At 38.6% G+C, this 15,264-nt stretch overlaps 1 protein-coding gene across 2 annotated transcripts in view; it reads left to right on the top strand.

Annotated features, from left to right (window-relative positions):
- Positions 1–3,981: 3,981 nt before the first annotated feature.
- Positions 3,982–15,264, top strand: part of tll1 (tolloid-like 1) — a 68,374-nt gene continuing 57,091 nt past the window's right edge. Inside the window, exons 1-2 of one of the 2 annotated variants that reach the window (XM_028447573.1) lie at positions 3,982–4,111; positions 5,637–6,045. In XM_028447573.1, coding sequence (XP_028303374.1) covers positions 5,868–6,045 — 178 coding nt within the window. In that variant the 5' untranslated portion in view covers positions 3,982–4,111; positions 5,637–5,867. Of the gene's footprint in view, positions 4,112–5,636; positions 6,046–15,264 lie in introns of those variants that run through there. The other variant, XM_028447566.1, reaches the window with a different exon arrangement.

Here is a 15,264-nt window from a genome sequence, read left to right as displayed (position 1 = left end):
AGTGATGCTAATCTCCTTTCCACCAAGTGATCTTTGTTAATAAAACATGAAGGAAACCCAGATGTGTTTCCAATAAAAAACAACAAAAGAGAAAAGATGTGACTGAATATTGGCTGTGCAACAAATATGTTGGATCCATTACTCAGTTGAACAAGTGAAGAACCAGGTTGTAAAAAATAAAACAAACCATAAAAAAGCATCGTTTGATAGACAATAATGGGCTCACGATAATGATAAGATACATCCCTCCATCCATCCATCCATCTTCAAACCCGCTAATTCCCGTTTATCAGGGTCGCGGGGGTCTGCCGGTGCCAATTTCTGGCTCTCATTGGGGGTACACCCTGGACAGGGCGCCAGTCCATCGCAGGGTGACATAGACAGACAACCACTCACTCTATGACAAGATACAATATTCTTTAAATTGAAAAAAATCCCCAGAATTTGACTGCTCTGGACACACTTATTCAGGGAAATAATAATAATAATAATAATAATAATAATAATAATAATAATAATAATAATGAAAACAATCTGGTTGTATATTGTGCGGATCTTTTGTATCTGACCATTGTGATACCAGTCGTAACTTTGGTGATACAGTTTTTGACCTTTTATTATTATATCTTGTTGTATGATATTGTTCCACCTTTACATTTATTTGCAGCAGAACTTGCTTTATTTCAAGTAACTTCCTTAAAATTTTCCAATGACAACTGCACCCTCATCACATACAAGAACAAGTAAGTGAAGCGTCAAAGGCTACAAACAACCACATTATACCTTTATAATACTGATAAAATGCTTAGAGACACACTTTTTTTTAGCTCTAAGATGGGGTACAATTTACTTTTATTTATTTATTTATTTATTTACCATGTCCCAGGTGTCCCTTTCCTCCGAATTCATAAAAAACAAAATAAAAAAATCAAACCACAAACCAACACAAAATACAAAAATTCAAAAATGACATTATTTCATGGTTTAGGAAAGTCTTAAAATTAAGACGGGTGGTAAATGTCTAAAAACATTAAAAGGTAATGAAGTATTTCTTGAAATCCAAGCAGATTTTTTCTTTTTTTTTATTATTTCAAAAGTGAAGTTTGATATTTTCTTTGGAAAATTATCTTCCCAAAGGTTCTCGGAAACAAACATATTCGGTAAAATAGAAAAATTTCAAGCTTTTCAGTGTCATTTCCTTTACAACCCTAACAAATCCTTTGATCCAGTGATGTCTCACATCTTCCTTGTGTTAGCAGAATTATGCTAGGAAACACAAAATAAAAGGTCTTTTTGAAAAGGCCGATCTTTGCAACACACCCTTGACCACAGTACTTCAATCATCACCACGGCTCAATGTTTCCTCCTGAACCTTATTTGTGCTGCTTGAAAGTTACTTTCCCAAAGTCACAGAGTTGATCAATAGATGCTTTAAATAGGGACACAAATAGCTGCACACAGCAGAAATTCCAATTTGCTCGATTCTATTTAAGAAAGCAGCATTTTGCTGAATAGATCGGCTGGTTTGTAAGCTCCACAAAGTTTGATTATGCTGGAACGGCTCAAACACAAATCAATGCATTCTTTGGCTTTAATTAGACATAGTTAAGAAAAAAACCAAATTAAATTATTTTGGCCTAAGGGTGTTCTTTAAACAGCTCTTACGTATTTTCCAAATATCAAAAGAGACGTTGAGTAAAGTGATGCACCCCTGTATACAAAATATATTATGGAAGCGCTCACAGATTGTAGCATCTGTCTGTCTCTATTAGTTCTGTCTAATATTGTATTTTAAGGTTTGTTACCATCTGTAACTACCTCACAAATCACTGTGATCTGTATATAACAAAGCTAAATGGCCGTCCTAAAGTCCTAAAGTGTAAGAAGGTGAACTCACTGCCTAATGGTGATTTATAAACCCCTTCTACTTGGTCTGGCCCCATTGTTTTTTTTTTATTCTAAGAACTACTTTGCAACATTTATTACCAGCCTGTCCCTCAAGTTTGAACAGAATTATAGGAAAATGTGCTTTTATTTTTTGACGCTCCAATTAATTGAAATATTCCGCTCTCAGTTTGATCTGAGCCCAAAATATTAGAACTCATGTCATGGAAAGCTTCTATAGGAGATTATGGGTTATAAAAAGCAGAGATTGAGCATGTGTTTACTCTGTTTTTTTGCCTGTACTTTCTTAGATTGTCTTATATACTACATTATAAATGCACTGTTATATCCATATGGGGCCATGAATAAGCTAGGTGTCATGAAGGCTGTCATTAAGTTTCGTTCGCTAAATTATGACACTTTTGGAGCTATATTGGCCCTTTTTGGGTTATATAGGGTTATAGGGTAGCAAACAACACTTACTGACAGCCTCCATGACACCTTATTCATGTTAATGACAGGTGTCATGTCATAATAATGACAAGGTTATTTCAGCCTTATGTATAAAACTTCAAATAAAGTGTGACCCTGTATGGTTACCAGGTTTAATCTGACTCCTGTGTAGAGTAGTTGAGACTAATCCAGTTAAAAAACGTCTCTGTCAAAAATATGACAACAAATCATGTTGTCATATTTTTGTCTGACTTAATATTTTACACTTATAATACAATAACTCTATGCAATAACAATGCATGTCCATCCATTATTTGTACTGGGTCGTCACTTTGTGCCTCAGCAACCGTCATAATAATAATAATAATAAAATAATTACATTGTTTATTCTATAGTTATTAAATCTCCAAAGAGAAACACTTTACTTGAAGTTTTATACATAAGGCTGACATTACGCTGTCAATGTCTGTCATTAGCATGAATAAGGTGTCACGAAGGCTGTCATTAAAATGTCATTAAGTGTTGTTCGCTAAATTATGATACCTTTGGAGCTATGTTGGCATTTTTTGAGTTAGGTGGCGGGATCTAGTAGGGTTAGGGTTAGGGTAACAAACGGCACTTAATGACAGCCTGCGTGACACATTATTCATGCTAATGACAGGTGTCATGTCATAATAATGGCAGCGTACCATCAACCTTATATATAACACTTCAAGTAAAGTGTTATCGAACAATATATGCTATGCAAACTAGCTTCTCTATACCTCTTTATTCGTAATTCTCTCCATCCAACCTACCTGCCACAGTTTACAAAGTCAGCGGGTGCTAGTTTTTATAGGAGGGGCGGGGCCAACAGTGCTGGTTTATGATGTAAGGAGCCACCAAAACATCACAAACCACCATTCTCAGCCAATAGCAAAAATCAATTATAATAGCCGGTGTCACAGACTGAGTTTACCTCGTACTGAGATTGATTATGAGCATATATGCGCATACGCACTATCGGAAAATGAATTTTTTCTAAAACAAAACAAAACAAAAAAAACAATCTGTTTTGTTAATTTTTGTTTTCAAAGTGAACGGACATGTGTTTTATTTGTTTATTGGATTGGGGACAGGTTACAATCTCAGTACGGAGGTAAACTCAGTCCGTGACACCGGATTTCACCCCATAGAGGGCAGTCACTCTTACATTTTACAACAAATGACACCAAATTGTTCAATAGAAATACTTTGACTCAAATGTCAAGTGTTGGACCAGGATCAGTCACCAGCACTACTTCATGTACCGATATATTTGTTTTCAGTAGCTCTTTAATAGCGTCAGGTGTACTACTTGAGATGTGACATCACAGGGCAAACACACAGAATATAGAAAATAATGCTGAATACTCATGGGGGAGAACATGCAAACTCCACATTGTATGTGGTTTTCTCTTTATAGAGTTGCATTAGTGTTATTTCGTGTGTGTGTGTGTGTGTGCAGAGGATTTGTGTGTGCTCTCAGCCTTGTGTAGTGGACAGCTTGCCTTTGGATTGATTGTGTGACGTCACTACCACTACCTCTCCCCGTGGGCAGGATTAGGTCGGTGAGGTCGGGCGCAGGAGAGACAGCGCTCCCGGCGGCGGTGAATGGGGGGAATGGGCACATTCAGCACCACCGGTTGAAGAGTAACCCTGGAGCCCTTTGCACCGACAGCCTCTTCTTTGACCCCCGAGCCGGACTCGGGCCCCTTTTTTTGACGGGCCAGCCACCGGACGCGCCCCGCAGCAGGTAAACCACGGAGCCCGCAGGAAGGATTTACCTTGGCAAGGTGTTCACAGGCTGTCAAAAACTGCTTTATTTTTAACTGCCCGTGTGTTTGCAGCCTGAGGGTGTCTGTTGCTGACGGTCTAAAAGTAAACGCCACATTTACAGTTGTGCACGGGTGCTTAGTATATGCTAATTAGCCAGCGTGCACGAGCGCATGCCTTTGCTATCAGTATCAGTATCATAATATCATAATCAATGAGCATAAGGTTTAGTGAAGGATCACGAGCCCACGTGAACTCCGTTAACTCACCTGCCGTTGATCGACCTACTGCTGGCAAGGCTTTTAATGAGCGATTAGAACAGGGGGTTTCAACCTAGGGGTCGCGACCCCATGTGGGGTCGCCTGAAATCTCAAGGAATTGATTAAAAAAAAAAAAAAAAAAAAAGTAAAAAATATTAATAAATAAATTACTGATTATTATTTTATTCTTTTGATTTAATATATATATATATATTCTTTTACAATTGTAAACAACACACCATCTTGCATTCTATACTTTCACTTTGTCAAATACAAAACTAGTTAAAAATAAATACCCAAAAAAAATTAAAAAAAATAAATACCAATAATAAAGTGCAGTAGATACAGATCTGAAGAGCAAAGGCAAGGGGATGACTGGCTGCTCAAAGTGTTTAAAGTTTTGTAGTTTTTGGTGCTCTTGGATAAACAGGGGGAAGAAAAGTGTCAAAAACACAAAAAGATTTGGCTATTATAATTTCTTTTAATTTTTAGAGTGCCTGGTTTCCCCATTTTTTAACATAAACTTGTTACTATTACTGCCAGCTCTGTATTTATAATACAGTACAACAAACTTGATTAAAAAAGGTGCAAGACAGCGTCTTTATACCCGTCTGTGAGCCACTTTGATCTGCACAGCCAAATACAGTTAGCCTAACCAGAGGATATCTTGACCTCAGAATTCAAACTTGTCACTGTTAAAGATGAACCGACCATTAACACAGCCATAAAGTCTCTATAATGACTTCCTAATGGGGTGGATCGTCACTCACTTGGCGCCTGCTTCTCGCTTACCTGATAGTTGCCACAAAAGCTCAGAGGGTTCCGTGTAGTGTGGCCCCACCACATCGGTGCTGTGATAATATAAAAGAGCTCTTCAGTGTAATTCATGTGTTCACGGTGCAGGGTTTACGTTGGTGTCCGTGGGGGTGCCTTTACACATTAATGCGAAAGGAATAAAAACAAAAGAGAGTGGGCTAAAGAGACTTAAGTTGGGGTTCGGCCACCGCAGGGGGTAGGGAATGTGTGTGTGTGTGTGTGTGTGTGTGTGTGTGTGTGTGTGTGTGTGAGAGAGAGAGAGAGAGAGAGAGAGAGAGAGCTCTGCGCAACAGCCCCGTTGCCGTGCGTCTTTACGCGCAGAAATCACTGCTCCGCTCTTTACCGTCTCTCTCTCTCTCTCTCTCTCTCTCTCTCTCTCTCTCTCTCTCTCTCTCTCTCTCTCTCTCTCTCTCATGTGTCCCGTATCAGACTCACCTGCGAGGAAACAGCAGAAAACAACCGTGGTCCATTACCGCCAGATGTTTGAGTCAGATTTCACCATGAGGTCGAACTGGACACACTAACCTGCTGTCACCAGTTCCTGTGTCACCCATCCACCCATCCGTCCATCCATCCATCCATCCATCCGTCCCCACCATGAGCCGATAGATCACCGCTGCAGCAGCTCTGAAGGAGGCTCTTTCCTGTGCGTGTCTTCAGATGGACCGAGTGCCAGCTCTGGCAGCTAAAATGCATTGGATCACGCTGGTGCTCGCCGGCTTGACTTTCTGGGGTAAAGTGACAATCAGCAGCTGCTTTGATTACGAGGATCCAGACTATGATTACTATGAAGAAGACAGCGTGGAGACCATCGATTACAAGGACCCGTGTAAAGCTGGTGAGCACCCCGTTTTCTTCGTTGTTTTTAATGTGATAATTAATTAGTCTTTGAGGGAGTGAGTGAGTGAGTTAGTGAGTGCGTGTGCATGTGTGTTTGTTCTGATCCAGATGTGCAGGATGCTGATTCACTAATGGTTTCCTTTCCTCTCTGTGATATCAAACCTTTGATATCACAGAGTACAGTATCAGTCATAAAAAGTCACATTTCAGCGTGTGGTTGACTTTAGAATGTGGAAGAGGAAATGATCTTCAATTAAATTGTTATTGTTATTGTTTCGGTGTTACCAATAAGCCTAATTCATATTCCTTTTCTCCTTATTCAACTATATCTGCATTTTATTTTATTTTATTTAACCAAAATACACATTATAACATATATTTGTTATGCTTTCATTTGTCCATTTTTATGACTTATTTGACTTTTATTCCAGTTGTGTATTTTACATTTATACAATTTAATTCCAAGATTTAAGAGTAAAAGGTGAATATTCTCAGGCTATTTGTACAGTGTGGTATAAAGAAGTGTTTATTTGAAGTGCGCCTTTGTAAATATTTGACTCCCCCCACAAGAAACTGTTATTTATGAGTAATAACAATTTATAGATCGCACTGGGCCGATAGTGGCCCTGGAAATTACACACACTACACCGTTTTGTTTTACGATACAGAAAAAGGCCATTGAGCACATCACTTGTTTTGGAAAATGTTGGTGATGATGATAAAAACAAGAGGGCTAAATGTTTGAGCACGTGTGTGCAGATGTTAAATCAACCATAAGTAGAGATGAGAAACAGCTGGACGGAGAAAATGTTGGCAATGATGAGTCCTGCTGTTACACACACACACACACGCACACACAGAGGATGAAAGAATATGTGGTACATTTATTGAGGCTGGCGCTGCTGCAGAGCTACTCTGTAACTGTGTTTATTATCATGGGAGCCACTCCAGTGGAGACTAAGCAACGCAGCTCTGTTTTTAGTCTATTCATGTGAGTTTTGCACGTATAATTGGGCATTTATTGTGACACATTTATAGATCGCATAAGTCAACTTTTATCTTTGAGGTCTTTGCATGTTCCACCCTGATGAGCACATGCATCTCTACTTTAACCACATGATTCACTGAAGATTTTAACTGTTAGGCTTTACACCTTCTCCTCAGCCAACTCACACACATCGCTTTCAGAACTGCTCAGTTAATGCCAAGCACGTTTTTTTAGTCTAAAATTAGATATTTTACAGTAAACATGTGTGCACATCTGTAGTGCCGCTTGAACAGGTTAGCATCTGTTTAAACATCTAACACACTAACTCTTACATTGTCACTTGTCCTTGGTAGTTAGACTTAATTCTGTCAGTTCAAAGAAATCAGACTAATTTGCATGAAGAGAAAAAGTAATGAGGGGGTTTATTTATACACATCACTGATATACTGTAATCAGATCAAATTGTCAGATAAACAATCTTTTCACAGTTTGTCCACTGACATTGACCCTGACATGATCCTACATACGCCTTCTGTGTCTGACAGTCATGTGACCAGTTGTAGGATTTTACTGACATGCACTACAACAACAAAAGCTGGGTTAACAAGTTCGGATGAACTGCGGCCGGGCCCGCGGTTCCACCAAATAAAAAAAGCCAGATTCAGTGAGCATTAACGGAGGAGTCGTCATTTGAAAAATGGGGCCCCCTGGCGCCCTTGTGACACGTACGGGGTAATGGGCCCTATTTATACATTGGTATGTGTCAATGATTTGGTACCACCAACCGTCATAATATTTGACTCGCAAATAAATTAAAAATCAACTTTCATTTTTTTTCTTCTTTTGGGGCCCCAAATCGAAAATAGGGCTCAGAGCGTCGATGCATACACATCCATAGATTATACCTACCAAATTTATGCCCAATCCGTTCACAAATAACAGAGGATTGTTGTTGGGCACGCACAAGTGTACCATTTTTAATGATTTATCTGACCAAAATAAATCAATAAATGTTGTCACATACCTCCAACCTAGGCCAACGTGAACCCCCCAATTGAGGGTAAAGGGCTGATTTAGTAGAGGAGCATATGTTTGTCACATCACTTTTAATGGATTATTTTCATGTCTAATGCCACATAAATACACTGCAAGATCTCAGTGAAAAGTTTCCAAATTGAGGAGAAATTTGTTGATGCTTCCTTTAAATCGGCTGCCTTGCAACTCACAGTGAAACTGGTTTATTGATGTTCTATTGACAGGTTTGTGGCTAAAGGGAGCATTTGGTGTAGAGCTGTTGCTTTTACAAAGGATTTGCTTGAGCAGATGATTGCATTGCTTCATGTAGCTACACAGTAAACCCTCACCAACAATCTCAACATTACACTAACATCAATAATTAAGGAAGAAACTCAGCTGAACCATAACATGTTACAGTAGGTGAAGGAACAAACTCTCGGATCCAACTCAACAGGACCCAATAGTATTTAATGCTCAATGCCTTTTGCTGATCGTACCATCAGCTCCTGTTTAAAGTTTTAATGTCAAAGTGTTCTACTTTTCCCGGGTCTAGAACCACATCTGTATTTCCTGTTTCCTCTTCTGCTGCTGTTTTGCGAAGCACACAAATTTACGAGCACATGCTTATTAAAAGTGTATACACTTTTTTTTTTTTTAGAAAGGGTTGATCAAGCAGATGGAGATAATGGCGCATTGTTGTTAACCTTCTGAGATAATCCCTATTTACAGTTTCATTTCATTGTATACAACAAAAAAAAGTATTGGTACTCTAAATGCAATAAATAAGTTAACAGTTTAAAACATCTTCATTTCCCTCATATGTTGGAAATAAAAGGTGAATCTAACAGTTATGGCAGCACTGAGATAAATGGAGAATTAACAGAAGCTGCGTTGTCAGGTTGGGTTTAGAGTTTCCAATAGAGCATGTGCAGGCTACAATTTGGTGGGTTTTTAACACTTTATGGGTAGAATTGCCAGTTCTATCTGGCAACACAAATGTTTGAAGTCCTTCAAACAAACACCGACACACTGTTGAATGGAAGAGGTAAAAAAACAGACGAAAGAAGCTGCTCATTCATGGACTTATTAAATAGTTTATTTAGTGCTTTGCTGGCCAGTTTAAAGTGTTTGAAATGCAAATACGAGAGCTGTGTTTTGATAGTTTTAGGAGCATAGGCTGAGCTAACTTACAAAGCAATGTGTTTGAGTGTTACCTTGACCTTTCTCTGCCTGAGAGAGGGGTCGTCTTCTGATCGAAAGGTTGGGGGTTTGTTCCCAGACCAAAGAGCTGTCTATGTGTCGATGTGTCTTTGGGCAAGACACTGAACCCTAAGTTGCTCCCAGTGGTTGACTAGCACCTTGCATGGCAGCTCCACACATGAATGTGAGTGTGAATGGGTGAATGAGCTGATATTGTGAAGTGCTTTGTGACCACAGCATCAAAGGTTACTATTAGTAACAAAAAATCTGCAGCACGCAAGGTACCCCTGCTCAAGCCAGCAAATGTCCAGACTCATCTGAAGTTCCAGAGGAGGCAAGGGAGAAGGTCATGTGATCAGATGAGACGAAAATAGAACTTTTTGGTATAAACTCCACTTGCTGTGTTTGGAGGAAGAAGATGGATGAGTACATTACTTGAAACACCATCCCAACTGTAAAGCATGGGGGTGGAAACGTCATGCTTTGAGGGTGCTTTTCAGCAAATTGGACAGGATGAGTAGAGGATAGATGGGGCCATGTATCGTGAGATTTTGGGTCACAAACTCCTTCCCTTAGTAAGAGCATTGAACAAGCATTTCAAAGTCCTGGAGTGGCTGAGCCAGTCTCTAGATCTGAACGCCATAGAAAATCTTTGGCGGGAGCTGAAACTCTTTGTTGCTCAGAGACAGCCTTGAAACCAAAAAGATCTGGAGAAGATCTGTATGGAGGAGTGGTCAAAATCCCTGCTGGAGTGTGTGAAAACATGATCAAAAACTACAGGAAACATTTGACCTCTGTAATTAGAAACTGAAGGTTTTGTACCAAATATTAAGCTCTATTTTTCTACTCCCTGAAATACTTATTTGATGCAATAAAATGCAAATTACTTATTCAAAAACAATACAACGTGATCTTTAAAGATTCTGTTTCTCACAGTTGAAGTGCACCTCTGGTGGAAATTACAGGGGGAGTGCAATGGAGCCCTGCCCATGCGGGGGCCTCCCCTGGAGTTGTGCTGGGTGGGTGTGTGGTGGTTCTTGCCCTGGCGGATCTGCGTCGGGAGTGGTTGGTCTGCTGGCTGGGTGCGCCGGGCCCCGTGTGGGCAGTGCCTACAATATGACTCTCAACTCTCCTCTCTATCAGACATGTTTTACGGTATGGATTTGATATTATTTTCGGTCTTTATCCTTCTTGGCTTTGTCGAGCCCTGAAAAGTATCCTTCTTTTTTGTGTTATGGAAATGACCACCCTGTATCTGAGTCCAGTTTTGGCAGATCCCTTTCAGAACATTTTATTGATAACACTCAGATGTAAAACATTTCTTTCTCAACCTTACTGCAGCAAATGTTGGAAAAAACTCCCAAAATGCAGAGACAGAACAGTTTGTTCCACGCTGGGACTACAGGAAGCTAGTTTCCTTCTTCACAAACTTAATGTCCACTAAAGCTCATAATCTAAGCAAGGTACACAAAATAAAAGCTGAAAAGGGAAGCAAAGGGTCGGATCCTCCTTTTTGTGCAATAACAATAACATTTCCTGTCAATCCATAGAAGGTATTATATAGAGACAGAAGAGTTTGTTCCAACAACTTGATATACAGTAGTTTACAGATTATCAGTAAACTATGTTTCATAAGGGTACAGTTTTTTTTTAGCCACACACGCATGGCTTTGCATATGTGATTGTGTACTATATAGAGAGTAGATGAAATAATACAAATATGTAGCATTGATGAAAACTTGATGAAATCTAGTTACACAAAAAAAGGTTCCATCACATTACTGCCTATTGCTGTGGGTAATTGTTGAATAAAATAACATGTAATCTATTTTAGTTCACTTAAGAAGAAAACTAAAACACCTGCAACGCGTTATAAGGCAGCAGTAGTTAAACTAACAGTTTAATTATTGGAAATAAAAACCTCAAAGTGAGACCCATAACAACATAATGACCTAATGACTCGTGAGAAGGATTCTACAAAAAAAGTCAGCCTTAGAGGACACCAGTAACACCACTGCATTAACGACTTCCTAACCTGTGAAGATTCATTCAGTGTTCATTTTGACAGCAAATTTTGATTTAGTCTTTTGACTAAAATACAACTTTCTTTTAGTCAAAATGTAGTTATCAGGATTTCTTCAGTTATAGTCCAGTTTTAGTCAGCAAATGACATTAAGATTTTAGTCGACTAAAATATATAGCAAGAGTTGATTAATTTTTTTAGCTTCAATTACAATTTATGAACCTATTAAGGCTTGCCCCTCCTGCCACATAACAAATGTCGTTTTGATTGGATTCCTTCCAAAAAAGAAACTTAGTTGTGATTGGATTTTGTCCCATGTGAACATTATAGTTTAGTTTTTATTAGTCGATGGAAACAACAATATATTTAGATTTTGATTTTCTTCATCTAGTTATTGTCAATTAAAAATATATAGTTGACGAAAACTATGGTGAAAAATTTTAGTCAACAAATTACCTTACAAGTGTTTGTGTGATCGACCAGAAAAAGGTGGAGCGCCTTCTCCGGGTTGGGGATGAGGTTCTGCCCCAAGTGGAGGAGTTCAAGTACCTCAGGGTCTTGTTCATGAGTGAGGGAAAGATGGAGCGACACATCGACAGGCGGATTGGTGCGGCATCTCCAGTGATGCAGAGTCTGCACCGATCAGTTGTGGTGAAGAGGGAGCTGAGCCAAGAAGCTCTTGATTTACTGGTCGATCTTCATTCCGTCACCTATGGTGAGCCACTGCTCCTCCGCATTAAGAAGAGCCAGATGAGGTGGCTTGGGCACCTAATTAGGATGCCCCCCGGATCGCCTAGTAAGGCGATCAGGTCATGTCCCTCCGAAAGGAGACCCCGAGGACCCAGAACATGTTAGAGGGACTATGTCTCTCGGCTGACCTGGAAACGCCTCGGGATCCCCCTGAAGAGCTGGACGAAGTGGCAGCTGAGAGGGAACTCTGGGCCTCCCTGCTAAGGAACCCGTCTATGGATAAGCAGTAGGAGATGGATGATGGTGTTTGTGTGAGAATGTTACTATTATATCAAACTCTATTAAAGTTTTAAACATGTTATGTCATTTGCTACAATCACCTTAATATATACACATGCTCTTGTTGATGTATTATCATCCCTATTTAAGTACACCCTGCACCTTGGCTGAATAGATCAAGAGTTGTTTACAATAAAAGTTCATTTCCATCCATAACCTAAATCCCATATGTCAGTGATGATAATAGGTCTTCATCCATTTGATCAGAGCTCCACCCTGAAACAAGAACGATATGTAGAAACACAACCCTGAAATCCCTGTATGTCACTGGCCCCTATGTGTGTGTGTGTGTGTGTGTGATCCCTGTGTGGCTGATAATATATTGGTGCTGCAATCCCATGAGTCTGTAGTTTTAAGGTGAGTTGAGAATGTGCTATGTGTTTGGATGGCAGGTTACAGGTAGACACTCAGTCTACGAATGTTTAGGTAACTGAGTGGCTCTTGTAGGTTGAAGTAACCAAGTGAGAAGATACAGGCGATGCCTTTATTTAGTGGAAATGTGCACATAAAGGACATATTATACTCACGTGCTCGCGTGTGTAAACACACAATTTTAGTATTTTTTATTTGCAAAAGCTCATGTGCACATTTTTACCAGGGATTTTAATAAGTTGAGTCACTTCAACTGGCTTGTATTTTTTAGAGCTGAAGATAATTAGCCAAGGACTGTGAGTGATAACAGATATGGACAGTGATCCCTGCCTTTCTGACATCTGTTGGGAACACTACTTTTACACATCAGACTTGTTCAATTGACATTAAATGATGTGAAATTCCTCTCTGGTTGTGTGACAGCTTCCTGTTGCTAACAAACGTTCTGCAGAGATTTTTATTGTGCTTTGATTGGTGACAGGACTCCCTGATACTACAGCTGAGGAGTCATGTCGAGCCATGGTGATAATTTATAGTGAAATTATTATTTAGGTCCCTGAAATGCACCATAGTTATAGAAGCATTACTTACATCTGTATACTGCTGGATGGTAGGCAAGGTTCAGCAACAGCTGTAGATAATGTGTAATTGGTTTTTAAAACTACATTACAAATAGTGATGCATTTCGTAGACAACATATAGCAGGATGGTGGTCTTTAGTTGATTATACTTATGTCATTAAGTATCAAGTTAAAACAATCTCACTTGTGCCTTGGTAGTGCAGGTGGAAGGTTATTGTTTGTTAGACTGAAACAAATAAACTGAAACTGAAAAGTACACAGTGATCTGAAGGGTTTTGTAGAGTAGTTTGTAATGCAAAAGGATTGAATACCAAGCAATGTTCAGAGTTTGAAAACTGATTTGCTAGATTGAATATTCTTAATGTTCTATATATTATATCGTATTGTTAAGGTTTGTGAGGGACATTAGTAAGTATGACATAGTTCACATAGATCAGAGCCGTTTAGAGGGAGTTGCAACAACAGAAGTTTGAAATGCTTGACCGTCACGTGATTCATGTCGACTCAAATAGTTCCCGGAATTTATTGGCGGACAATTCAAATCCATTAATTCCGAGTGACATAACTGGGATTTTCGGTAATTTGTCGTCAATAACTGCATTGATTTACAATATTTATACAGTCATACCGTCATATGTATGTATATATAACAATAAATGTTTATGTAGTTCCATAAATAGTTTTTTTTTCTGATGTAAATTTGTTTTAAAGGTTAGTGTAAACAGCTAGCTTACCTGCTTTTTTAAAGTGGTTCAGGCATTGATATGTATATATATATATATTTATATATATATATATATATATATATATATATATATATATATATATATATATATTTATATATATATATATATATATATATATATATATATATATATATATATATATATATATATATATATATACAGGTTGTATTGCTTTGCAATCACATTCCAAAGCTTATTGACATACTAAGCCATACAACTTCTATGCATACAACCAACTTCTATTTAGAAGGAGGGTGTTTAAAACTTCATACTAGTTTATTTTCTTCCATTTCAGTATTCCCATGGTAATTAAGGGCCTATGTAATCATAATGATTTTATGTAATATTTGACTTTCAGACAGGACATTGAAAGAGCTCTGGGACAGATGAGGACAAAAGGAGTCTGACAGTCGACTATCAATGATTGTCAACTGACAGCACAACAGGTCAGCGGATGATTAGCATCAACAGCATGATGCTGTTGCGTTGCCCTATATAACACTATATATACATAACATTTACAAATTCAGAATAACTTCACTGTCTACTTTTTGTTTTGCAAAAGGCAGAAATATATATTTTGCTTGCTTGTGCAGAAATCTGAAAAAAGGGCTCATTAAAAAATACACAATATCCAGACAGGACACATTGAAAACATATTTATTATGTTTATACATATATAAAAACATTACATTTTTACTATGCACTTACGTACCAAGATGAATTCATTAAATTAATGTCTAACAAAGTCAGAAACATGAATAACTTGGTGGTGTCCTTGCATGTAGTCGCCACCATTGTTTGCTGTGCTGCCTGGGGATGCTCCAATCGCTCCGAAACAGGAGTGAAAATGTATGGCTTCCCAACCGAACCAAAGAGCAGAAAGAAATGGTTCGCCAAAGTCAGCAGGAGCAATCTCAAAAGAAATCAGGATTATAACAATAAACAAAATGTGTGCAGTGATCAAATTAAAACACTTCATTTGCACTTTTTCACAAATAACACAATTGAAAAGCTTACTGTTAGATTAAAAAAATGAAGATATGTAGTCTATGTCGATAGATAAAACTGAGTTATGTGTGAAGTAAACGCTGTGTATCAGCTAATAATCCCTTAATCGCCCTATTTCATACCATGGTAAAAAGTCACAACTATGCTTGGAGAACACCCTAGGGGAGTAGTGGTTAGCACAGCTGCCTCACAGCAAGAATGTCTTGGGTTCAAACCCTATAATGGTTATGTAATCTTTCTGTGTTCTTTG

The sequence above is a fragment of the Gouania willdenowi genome, chromosome 1 (assembly GCF_900634775.1).
Source record: "Gouania willdenowi chromosome 1, fGouWil2.1, whole genome shotgun sequence".
Taxonomy (NCBI): Eukaryota; Metazoa; Chordata; class Actinopteri; order Blenniiformes; family Gobiesocidae; genus Gouania; species Gouania willdenowi.
The sequence above is the reverse complement of the archived record's forward strand: the minus strand, read 5'-3'. Positions and strand labels throughout refer to the sequence as shown.